The following is a 12,720-nucleotide window of genomic DNA, read 5'->3' as shown; positions in this document are numbered from 1 at the left end:
TTGACCACCAGGCCGACTGGCTGTGAGAATCAGCTGTGGGAAAACTTCTGTCCTCTAGGGAGGTGCTAATCTAGCCTTTGCCTGAGGCGATCCGGCAAATGGCTCTGTGCAGGGCTTGGGCGGGGGCGGGATCAACGGAGCGGGCGGAGGGAGCGGTTATGGCTGCTCTCAGTCCCGTTCCCAGAGGCTCTGCTTCTCAGAACCCCGGCAACCGCTGCAAACCTCGGAGAGAAAGCTGCCCTCACGTTGCCAGACAATCCCGCTTCTCCCGTTTGATTCTGAGTCCCTAGAGACTCGCCCGGATCTGGAGCTCAGATTCTGAGACTCCCTCCTGATTGAAAACGACAACCGCGCCCTCAGCCACCAGCCCGCTTTGTGTGCGCACCTCCGCACCTTTATATTTTCCACACTGCGCCTCCTCTGAACCTCGGTATGCTGTTGTCTTTCCTTCTAGTTGAAGAGTCTTTCCTCAGCCAGCCTTCCTGTGATTCTGGGTGATGTCCGTTCCGTCTTTTAGTTGTATTTTTGAAGTGGTTGTTTGCGGCAGCAGTCTCCGGTGTTTACCTATGCCGCCATCTTGCTCGGAATCTTTACCCATTTCTTATATCCTACACAAACTGGTTAAAACTTGACCTTTCTGTGTGTCTATCATAGTTGTAGATAACTATAACTTTCCTCTTTTAGTCTCAGTAATTAGAAAGGTGGCTGAATGTATTTGGCAAAGAGTAAAGATGTTGGCTCAACTTCAGTCTGTTTCTGTAATTTTTATTGAATGAATGAATAAATGTGTGAATTATTAAAAGTGGATATTTCTGAGATTTTAACATTCATTAAAACTATTTTTAGAATAATATTCATTTATGGCTCAGCTTTTATTTCATTTCCATCCAAAGCAATGAGTTCCTCAGCTGTATAGAAAGACTATTTAACACAATCCTGCCCTAAAGAGGAGTGTAATATAGTGAAAGAAGCAGCATGGCATTAGTAATTAGTGTAGTGATTCCAGGGCTGAGGAAACAACATCCTGGCCACACCTCTCACCCACTAGTGGACCTTAAGTGTGTTGTGCAACACATGCTGAGGAACTTTGAGTTATTCATGAGAAGTACTATTTATTTATTTACTTATTTATTTATTTATTATTTTTATTGCTTTCAGAGAGGAAGGGAGAGGGGGAGAGAGATAAGAAACATCAATCATGAGAGTGAATCTATTGTCTGCTTCCTGATTGCCCCCTACTCGGGATCAAGCCCACAACCCAGGCATGTGCCCTTGACTGAAATCAAACCTGGGACCCTTCAGTCCGCCAGCCAACATTCTCCACTGACCCAAACTGGCTGGGGCTATGCATGAGAAGTATTTAAAGCATATAGCAGGAGTTTACTAAACTTCAGTTATTATTATCGGATGGAAATCGAGTACACTACAAAAAGTAGAGAACTGACATCTTGCTAGGCAAGAAATCTAAAATCCTAAAGTATAGAAATTCTCTACTAGTGGTATTAAAAGTTCTGGAGCTGCCCGAAGGTGTTAAACATTTGTGTTTATCTTTCATCTTTTAACTTTTAGGCAGTTGACAAATGATTAATAATTAAGAACGCATTAGATTTTTGGGCTATATATTACTAATTGATTTGGATTGTCATTCTGCTATTTAATTCTCATGTTTGTCTGTTATTAGGGTCGTCGGGCTGTTAAAGCAGGTGCTTTTGCTGCTTGCCAGGAAGCAAAAGAAGATATAAAGGTAATTTTCTGAATTGGGGACAAAGAGAACATAAGAGGAATGCACATGTAAAACAACTATCTTTTTGAAATGGGTTTCGCATCCTAAGTAAAGATAGGGTTGATGCATTTGGACCCAGAGATTTGGAACTGCAATAGTCATGTAATTTATTTTTTAAAGAATAGATTACTTAGTTAAAACAAAACTTTTAAAATTAGGGTTTTCTTTTATATTCCTTTTATTTGTAGAGTCATTCAGAAAATGTCTCTCAACATCCACTTCATGTAGAAGTATTACACTCTGAGGTTATGGCTCATCAGAAATTTGCTTTACGTCTTGGCTCCTGGATGAACAAAATTATGAGCTATTCAAGTAAGCATATAGTCTAATACTGTGTTGTTTTTTTAAATAGCTACAAATTAAAAATATTAAGTATAAAATAAAATTTCTTTTATTAATATATTTTGATTAATTTTCAGAAATGCATTTCAAGTACTGTAAATAATATTTTATTGGCTCTTGATTCTATGATGTTGACAGAATTGTCCTTGTTATCAAATGTGCAAAGATTAATGTTACTTTTTTCACATGCTATAGGAAACATACTTTTGGGAGAAATGTTATAAGAATAAAAATTATGTGATGACTTTTTTTTGTAGGTGATTTTAGACAGATCTTTTGCCAAGCATGCCTTAGAGAAGAACCTGGCTCTGAGAATCCCTGTCTCATAAGCAGGTTAATGCTTTGGGATGCAAAGCTTTATAAAGGTAGGTGGATCTTTGCTTATGCTGTTTGCTATGAAGCAAAGGAAGATTATGACCTTAAAGTGGGGCTATGATCTCTTTTGTTTACTATTATCAATGATCTTGGTTTATAAGATAAACATTAAGTTAAGATCAACCAATCAATATGTATTCTTCTATGTTGAAACTTGGGGATACTGCCTTTTAATTATAGTGCCTTTTCATTTAGTCAGGATCAGTAAAAGAAGTATGTATATGTATGTAGTGCCATTATTAAAGTTGTACTAATATTAATTTTTATAAATCTAAACAAAGAACAAAAAGTGAAAGGTAATCGAGAAAGGCTAAAGGGGATGGAAAAGGGAAGAATAAAAAGTAAGTAGTTTTGAGTGAAATAGAATGAAAAGGAGTGGAGAAATGTTGGGAGAGGTAGAATGAAGTAAGATAAAGTAGTGAGAAGACTACAGAAAAAGAGGAAAAAGGCCATATATGTATATATTTTAAATTCTATTAAATATTAATATAATAAATACTACTCATATTTGAGTCCTTGAGGTCTACTAGCATGTGAAATAATTTTATAATATTTTGCCACTTCTAATAGCTGGAATGTTTTTTTTGCCTTGGTGATACTACCCCACTTCCCCCAAAAATGATTTATAGGTGCCCGTAAGATCCTTCACGAATTGATCTTCAGCAGTTTTTTTATGGAGATGGAATACAAAAAATTCTTTGCTATGGAATTTGTAAAGGTAATTGCTCTTTATAAATAGATATCAATAAACAGAAATAGAAAACATTTTTGTAAATGAAGTAATAAAAACAAAGGGGATAATTATGAATCCAGAATTTAATTTTATGATTCATTTCTTTGTCAAACAGTTTTTTATTTTCACATTTGGTAGTATGGAAACAGTCTGGGAGAGGAGAAAGGTGGGAAATGACCTATTATTTGCTGAGACAGAACAATAGGAAGTTATCACGTTCATTCATCCTTTCTAATTATTTGCCTGTTAATATAATAAGAATAGAAGTGACTAGTTGAAAGTCATAGCAGGGAAAAGGAACATATAAGAATGCTAAAGGGCCCTGGCAACTTTGGCTCAGTGGATGAAGCATCGGCCTGTGGACTTAAGGGTCCCAGGTTCGATTCTGGTCAAGGGCACATTCCCAGATTGCAGGCTCGATCCCCAGTAGGGGGTGGCAGGAGGCAAGCCAATCAATAATTCTCTCTCATCATTGATGTTTCTATCTCTCTCTCCCTCTTCCTCCTCTCTGAAATAAATTATATATATTAATTATATAAATTATATATATATATATATATATATGAATATTTTTTTTTTAAAAAGAATGCTAAAGGGAGGCAGGAATTATATGGGCAAAAGTTCTGTTTTGCCTTATGTTAGGTATCCAATAAATACTTGTTAGGATCCTTTGATATTGAATTGCAGGCAGTTCTGTAAAACTTAAAACAAGGCAGAGGTACGACCCAGGATAGAACTGGAAGCAGAAAGTGAAATAATGATTGTTAAAGGCAAATGATACTGTAGGGTAAGATCCTTCACTCCCTGGATTTTAGAAGTAGATTGTTAAAAGTAACTAAGACATTTGGTTTCTTGAAAGGTGATAACAACTCAGGTTGTCAGCTCTATTTTTCTAAAATTCTTTAGAGATACAATATTGAACCATATGTGTAATCTGAAAGGAAATTATTTTCTTATACAAAAATCAGTTCTCTTTACTAAGATGATATTTTTTGTATGCACTGGGTACCTCTTAAATATATGGGAATTCTAATGGATAAAATTAAATATGTAGATCAAGGATCTAACACTATGCTTGATACATGACTGAATGTATTATTATTTTTGGTCTCCCAATATATCAGGGTTTATTTTCAGCTGGTGTACACCAATATGGATAAGAAATTATGTACAGCCAGCATCCATTCTGTTTAAGGCTAGATTGAATCTGATTGGTTGGTTTTCTGGGTCATATCAGTTTATAAGTACTTGGAATATAGGCCATGGCCTATACCATTGGGATAGAATTTGCTAGCGATTACCCCAGATCCTATTTGGAGGAAGGATATACTGCACCATTGCAGTCCTCTGTGATTTTTTACCTGTGTTTGTGTGTTTTGTTCATTTTGTTGTTTGTTTGTTTTTAACATCTATTTATTTATTTTAAGCCTCACCAGAGGATATTTTTTCCATTGATTTTTAGAAAGAGTAGGTGGGAGGGGAGCAAGAGATGTGAGAGAGACACATCGATTGGTTGCCTCTTGCACATGCCCGGGGAATTGAATACTTGACCAAAAATCAAACCCGTGACTCTTTGGTGAGTGGGCTGATGCTCTAACCACTCAGACATACCAGCAAGGGCTGCATTTTTTATAGTTCTCACTTCCAACTCTGTGAGATTGGGCAGTTGAATTCATATTTGGTCTCTTGTTCATTATTTTCTTTCTAATATATTTTTGTTGACCATATTATCTCCCATCAAGAAATAGGAATTATAATACTTGTCATCTTATATATAGAAACAGATTTGCAGCAGCTGTTAAAATTGGGATTTTTAAGTTTTCAGTAGTCATTTTTAATTGATTCTCCACTTATTACTTATTATATCTTTCAGTATTATAAACAGCTGCAGAAAGAATATATCAGTGATGATCATGATAGAAGTATCTCTATAACTGCACTGTCAGTTCAGATGTTTACTGTTCCTACTCTGGTATGTATTAATAATTTCTTTGCATTCTTTCTAAGTAAAACTTGTTTTGTTTTTTAAGAATTTTGCTTAGTGTTGATTCAAAACAATGTCAAAATCATTATGTTGGGCTAATTTCATCTGGAAAATTGAATAATACTTAAGTGGTATCTGCATGTGAATAATATATTAATGGTATCCGAAAACAAGGTAACTTGTGAAGTGGGAATGATGGCACTACCTTTGTCTTAAAGTCCTGATCCGTGAATTCCAGGGCTTATTTCTCAGTTTTAAGAGTAACGTAGGAGCAATGCCTTTTCAATACCATTTTTTTTTTTTTTTGCTTTTTTTGTTGTTGTTGTTGTCCTTTAGTTATTGGGGTGAGTAAAGATAAAGCAGGTGCAGGGTATGACTCCAGTATTGTGGGAGATATAGTGCTGCATAGACCTGGGAGGAGAGTAGAGGATTCTGCTTTCTTTTTGTACTACTTTTTTCCCTATTTCTTTTGGACAGTTTGGCTAACTATACTTTCCCATTTCAAAGTCCAGCGAAAGGGATGGGAAGAGATAGTGGGCTGGGAGTTAGGGGGATGTGCCATAATAAATAATAATGTGACAGAAGTTATGAAGTATATCTATGATTGTTCTACTTTTGTTCGTTGTATGATTGCCTCTGGTAAGCATTATATAAATAATCTTAGTAATGGGTTTGGAGTGTCCAGACAGGTGTTTTCTAGTTATTGAGGAATAGGGAATTTTTTACTTTTAGGAAATAGCTTCTCAGAAATTGCTGTTCTGTGAGACTAAGGACTATGTTTGATGTTCAGTAAACATATTAAAAATGACTTACTGACCAACCAAATAAGTTAATACTAAAGACAACATCTTGAAATATTCTGCAGGCTCGACATCTTATTGAAGAGCAGAATGTTATTTCTGTCATTACTGAAACTTTGCTAGAAGTTTTGCCTGAGTACTTGGATAGGAACAACAAATTCAACTTCCAGGGTTATAGCAAGGACAAACTGGGACGAGTATATGCTGTTATATGTGATCTAAAGTAAGTTGTTCGAGTCAAAAGGTGAAGGTACTTATTAAACACACTGCTTATTTGTTCTGTCTTGTAAATAAACCTCTGATGCTTTTGGTTATCTAAGATTCACTTATTATAATGAGAAGTAAAAAGAACTCTTACTGTCTCATGTCAATAAATGTTTTAAGTGAAGGCTTCTTATAGAGTTAAAACCAAATTAATAAAAAAGGGGCCTGTCACAGTAACTTAGGGTCAGTAAATGAGTCTCCACTTAGTTCCACTTCTGTACTTTGGTTCTGTCCCTCTTGTATAGTCTCTTCGGGCATAGTTTCAGATGATTTAGTTGGTGTGAATTTCTTTTTAACTCCCTTTTTCATGCATGTAACCAAGTTATTTATATTCATCAGTGGTTTCTTAAGTTTTTCTCCTTGAAGAAAGTGGAGAGTTTCTTTTTAAACTAAAATGGAAATCACATGATAAATCTTGGGATTGTTGGACCTAAAAGGGAATTTATTTTAGTAATAAATGGTGAATATTATAAGGGTTGTAGTATCAACTATTCAATAATTCATAAACTTCAAAAAATTCTTTTCTTTTAGAATATATTAAGATAAAATATATTTCATTTAGTTTGCTATTTAAAATGAAGGGCTCCACGACATAATTATTTCTAGTCCTGAGGCGGAAAAATCACATTTTGTCCCCTTCTTCTAGTGACCATGTAGGGTACATTGTAGGGTATAGAGAGATGGAAACAAATAGACTTCCAAACCAACCTAGAAATAGTTGAATCTATTTTAAAAATACATTTGAAAGATTTTTGGAAATATGCCTTGGATCCTTGATGAGGAAAATGCTTCCAGACCTTTTCAAATTCCTCAATTTCTGAATATGATTATGACATACAAATCTTTCTTTAAAGTTCAGTAAATTATTATGTTATCACATCTTCAATACAAGTCAAGATGGTGGAAGAATTCAGTAGTAAGTCACCATTTAGCTATTGTGATTCACAAATTCTGCATAAATTATATATTAGGCAAAACAAACAAAAAATATACAAAAACTCCAATGGAGTGCTTATAGTTATCAGTGTTAAATTAGTATATTCATCATTTTTTGGTCTACTGTACAGTAAAAATCTTTACTGTGGCTCTCACTGTGAAGTACTCTTGTAACTGAGTTATTTTTATATCCAGAGAAGAGATGCATTATCACATCATTGTCTCATCATATTTTATTTTATGGATCTCTGATTATAGTTATTCTTTATGATGAATAATTTAGAGTCAGGACATCCCTGCATACCCATATGATAAAACTTTAAGAGATCCTGGTTTGGAAGGCAACTTTAAAGTTTTCCTACTCTTTTGATGCTTACAAGTTCTCTTCTACAGCCTTAACTAAATAGAGATATCTCTGAATATAAGGAAAAGGGAAAGTGAACATATTTTGAGCACCTGTTCAACAGATACTGTTCTAGGCTTCTCATGTAACTCACTCTCACGAGTGTCCTCTGTTCTTTTTTAAAAAAATGTATTTTTATTTCAGAGAGGAAGGGAGAGGGAGAGAGATAGAAACATCAATGATGAGAGAGAATCATTGATCAGCCATCTCCTGCACGCCCCACACTGGGGACCGAGCCCGCAACCGGGCATGTGCCCTGACCAGGAATTGAACCATGACCTCCTGGTTCATAGGTCAGTGCTCAACTATTGAGCCACACTGGCCTAGCTTCTGTTCTTTTTTAGTAACTGTTATGTGCTAAGGAGCTTAACTTATTTCACCTTATTTTATTCTTGCAACATTCTCATAAGCTAGGTGATTTAATTTTATTTTTAGATTATAATTATTTGCCTAAGGTCACAGAGCTAGTAAGTAGCAGACCTTGGATCTGAGCCCAGCACTGTTTTATCTATAAAACTCAAATTCTTTTCACTTCATCATTTAGCCTCACAAAATAAATATCAATAAAACTTCTCTGAAAGTTAGCCTAAAACATCAATCAGATATACCCTTCATTTAACAAATAGCTATTGAATCCCATTTTCTCCGTCATTCTTAGTAGAAATTTTGCAGTCATATCTTATTTTTACTCTTTCCCCATATATTTATTTATTTGCCACTTCTTTCTGAACCCGGCTTTTAAATCAGAAATAACCACAAATATTTAATGTCTTTTAATTGTTTCTAGAATAAAGTCTAAATTCTTTCAGAATTAGTAGTTCTCCATAGTCTTACCATATATGCTACTAATCTGACTGTAGCATTTAATGTTTGTTAGTACTAGTAGAAGCTCTGTTAAGTCTGCCTCAGAAAATTTTCATTCTCTCAAACCAGTGTATTCCAACTGTTGAGTAGCCCCGTCCAGCTGTTACAAGTTCATTATTTTATATTGAACTCTGTCTTTTTGTAGCTTTCCTTCTGTAGTACTATGTTTCCCTTTGTCCATTCAGAACTTCAATTCTCATTTAACTTGAAGATAGCAGGCATATCTGCCAAATCTTCACTGGTTGAGTTTCATTAGTTTCCTTAGCCATATTCATTTCATATTTAAAATTCCTTCTAAATTATTGTCCTTCTCTACTGAACTGGTTCTAGTTGAATGTATACCATTTAAGCTAGTTGTGAATAAATGAACACAGTACTCTGAGGTCTGCATAATAGAAGGAAGGGATTGTTATACTTGGATCATTTTATTTCATTTTACTTTTTATTGTTTTTGTGTTTTGCTTTTTTTGTTAATCCTCACCTGAGGATATTTTTCTATTGATTTTTAGAGAGAGTGGAAGGGAGGGGGAGAGACAAGAGAGAGAGAAACACAGGGCCCAGGGAGCGAGCCTGCAACTGAGGTTTGTGACCTTGACTGGAATTGAACCTGGGACTCTTCAGTCCTTGGGCTGAAGCTCTATCCACTGAGCCAAACTGCCTAGGTCTGTACCGCAATCATTTTAAATAATAAACCTCTATTAATTTAGTTTCGTTTCTCATTCACTCTCTGGGGGTATTTCGTGAGATACTTTGTTTCTCAGTTGCTAATCACTGTGAAAATGAAATGTAGAAAAGAGATGCAGTTGAACTTTGGTTATATTAAGTAAATATTACTCTTTTGTTACTTTAACCCTGGGATGGAGAACCTTTGTTCTGCCAAGGGCCATTTGAATATCGATAACATAATTCAAGGGCCATAAAAAATTATCACCTTAAAAATTAGCCTGCTATATTTGGTCAGATATTTCATTAACTCACCCCTAATGCCTTGGCAGGGCCAGACCACATGATTTTGAGGGCCTTATAATAATGGCCCATGGGCCAGACATTCCTCACCCCTGCAACTTGTTCCTATTTTTAAAAAGGATAGTAGACTCTCAAACCAAATCACCCTCTTACTCTCCCATCCTTCCCTTGCTTTTCTTCTTCTCCTTCCACTGCTTTTGCCACCTATTTTTATCTTCAGACTCCTTTTCTTTTCCTTTTCTTCATTATTCTTTTCTCTCTTCTTATCCCTCACATCTTCTCTACTTGCTAGGTCTGCTAGGCATGAACTACGTGAGTTTACTAAAAACTAGAAATATAAATTCTCTAGAACAGTGCTTCTCAAATTTTAATATGAATACAAATCATTTGGGGAGCTTGTTAAAATGCAGAGTTTTGTTCACTAGGTCTGACTAGAGCCTAAGAGTCTGCATTTCTAAAGAATACCCAGATAACGCTCATGCTTTTCGTTTGTGTGCCATACTTTGAGTAGCAGTGCTCTAGTAAACAAGCAAACTTTGATGCCATTTGTTCACTGTGAGATCATAAACTTTAGTCTTTTTTACCTTTACAATGGGGGGGGGGCGTCTGTAATACTCTCAACAATAAAGATTTTTTTAAAAATATATTTTATTGATTTTTTACAGAGAGAAAGGGAGAGGGATAGAGAGTTAGAAACATTGATGAGAGAGAAACATCAATTCAGCTGCCTCCTGCACGCCCCCTACTGGGGATGTGCCCGCAACCAAGGTACATGCCCTTGACCGGAATCGAACCTGGGACCCTTCAGTCCGCAGGCCGACGCTCTATCCACTGAGCCAAACCAGTTAGGACAACAATAAAGATTTTTTTAAAAGATTTAGAGCCCTGGCCAGTTTTTCTCAATGGTTAGAGTTGTGGGTTCAATTCCCTGTCCTGGTTGGAACGCGAGCAGGAGGCAACCAATTGATGTGTCTCTCACGTGGATGTTTCTCTCTCTCCCTCTCCCCCTGCCAGCCAGTGTCTCTAAAAAAATCAATGGAAAAAATATCCTCACTCCTCGGGTGAGCCTGGAAGGAAAGAGGGAAGGGAGGGAGGAAGGAAGGAAGGAAGGAAGGAAGGAAGGAAGGAAGGAAGGAAGATTTAGAAAGGTTATTAGTGTATGATTATATTTTTAACATATTAATGGATATCTAGAGAAAGGGAGAATTAAACTACAATTCTTACAATCTTTACAAAGTAAAAAAATATTTTTCCTATCTTTGTTGCCTTGTCTTTTATGTTCCTACTTTACTTCCTTTGTATTTTATTTTGTTTTGTTTTTAGTGCTTAACATTGTATTGCAGTGTCCACTATCCATATCTATTTTCCCCAGTATACTAAGGACCTCAAGGTCAGAGTATCTTGGTCATGTTTATGTTCCCAATGTGTGATATTTAACAGGAATTGATTGGGATTGACTGAGTGCAAAATAATTTTTATAATTGCTAGATTCCTTCCTGAGAAGTCATTTCACAATAAACATTGTTTCATTGGATATGAAACCAGTTCCAAATATCCTGACTCCCCCTATCCCCAACTGTAGTGAATTTATTGTCTGAAATCAGGTCGTAGGAATAAATAGCTCTGGAGAACCAGTGCAGATGTTCACAAATCTCTAGTCATTATACACTCAGCAGCAACAACAAAGTTGTTAAATCCTCTTAGACCAAACTACTATATGTGTTGTGAATTTTCTGTAATTCTCATGACTGCATGTCTTTTGCGGGAAGGGGGAAAGTGTGTAATTTTAGTACAATAAGTATTTATTAGTTTACAAAATATTCTGAAGCCCTAACCAGTTTGGCTCAGTGGATAGAGCGTCGGCCTGCAGACTGAAGGGTCCCGGGTTCGATTCCAGTCAAGGGCATGTACCTTGGTTGCGGGCACATCCCCAGTAGGAGGTGTGTAGGAGGCAGCTGATCGATGTTTCTCTCTCATCGATGTTTCTAACTCTCTATCCCTCTCCCTTCCTCTCTGTACAAAATCAATAAAATATATTTTTTAAAAAATATTCTGAAATCATTTGTCTACACAAACAGCGTGTATTCTACACACGCTGTTTTGACATGCATTTTGAGGCTGAAGGCTATTTTTACTTGCCTTTGGGTGAAGGGTATAAACAATCCTAAAAAATCTGTACTGTAGTTATCCAACTGTGATAAGGTAAGTTGCTTTTGGGTTCATTTAATTAGAACTACCTTTTGAGTGAAGAAGTCAGGCTTAGCTTTGACATCTGTCTCTTCTGGAGCATTCACATATTGCTGGGATAATCTAGCTCTGCCCAGAGCTTTTAATTATAAGAAATTATAATACATAATTTTGATGAATCAATATTGTTTATAACCCTGAGTACCTTAAACTATCTCAAAATATGGAAGTGAAATATTTCTTTGTCTCTTAATATTATAGGTATATCCTAATCAGCAAGCCCACCGTCTGGACAGAAAGATTAAAAATGCAATTCCTTGAAGGTTTTCGATCTTTTCTGAAGATTCTTACCTGTATGCAGGTATGGTACAGTTCTGTACACCAGTAAGATAAAGTTATTTTTTTAAAATTTAACCTGTGCCCTAACTGGTTTGGCTCAGTGGATAGAGCGTCAGCCTGCGGACTGAAAGGTCCCAGGTTCGATTCCGGTCAAGTGCATGTACCTTGGTTGCGGGCACATCCCCAGTGGGAGGTGTGCAGGAGGCAGCTGATCGACGTTTCTCTTTCTCTCTTATCGATGTTTCTAACTCTCTATCCCTGTCCCTTCCTCTCTGTAAAAAATCAATAAAAATATATTTTTAAAAAAATTTAACCTGAGTCTTTAATATTTCTTAGCAAATTTTGGTTTTTATATCAGGAAGAATATATCTAGCAAACTAGAAATAAAATGCAAACACTGCCTCACTGATCCTGCCTTATGTGATACTGTAGTAAGCACTTTACACGAATTATCTCTTTGAACCTCATAGCAATCTTATGAAGTAGTTACTATTATTATCTCCCTTTTTATAGATAAGGGAATTGAAGCTTAGAAATAATTTTATCAGGACACAGCTAGAAAGTGACTGAGCTGAGAATTGAATCTATGCATTCTGACCTAGTATAACAGCCATGTTAAAAAGCTATGCACATATGGTGCTGGCCGGTGTCACTGTTTAGAGCAGCGGTTCTCAACCTGTGGGTCGCGACCCCTTTGGGGGTCGAACGACCCTTTCACAGGGGTCGCCTAAGACCATCAGAAAA

At 36.2% G+C, this 12,720-nt stretch overlaps 1 protein-coding gene across 6 annotated transcripts in view; it reads left to right on the top strand.

Moving 5' to 3' along the window:
- UBR1 (ubiquitin protein ligase E3 component n-recognin 1) overlaps positions 1-12,720 on the top strand; it is a 160,521-nt gene that overhangs the window by 36,888 nt on the left and 110,913 nt on the right. For all 6 annotated transcript variants that reach the window (XR_001360937.1, XM_014534847.1, XM_005860317.2 and 3 more), the window contains 7 exons: positions 1,682-1,744; positions 1,972-2,095; positions 2,383-2,490; positions 3,130-3,218; positions 5,107-5,205; positions 6,083-6,240; positions 11,899-11,998. Coding sequence is in view for 5 of the 6 variants with exons in the window: in XM_014534847.1 (XP_014390333.1) it covers positions 1,682-1,744; positions 1,972-2,095; positions 2,383-2,490; positions 3,130-3,218; positions 5,107-5,205; positions 6,083-6,240; positions 11,899-11,998 (741 nt within the window). In the remaining variant the exon portion in view is untranslated. The remainder of the gene's footprint in view (positions 1-1,681; positions 1,745-1,971; positions 2,096-2,382; positions 2,491-3,129; positions 3,219-5,106; positions 5,206-6,082; positions 6,241-11,898; positions 11,999-12,720) is intronic.

This window comes from Myotis brandtii, unplaced genomic scaffold (genome assembly GCF_000412655.1).
Source record: "Myotis brandtii unplaced genomic scaffold, ASM41265v1 scaffold133, whole genome shotgun sequence".
NCBI lineage: Eukaryota > Metazoa > Chordata > Mammalia > Chiroptera > Vespertilionidae > Myotis > Myotis brandtii.
The sequence above is the reverse complement of the archived record's forward strand: the minus strand, read 5'-3'. Positions and strand labels throughout refer to the sequence as shown.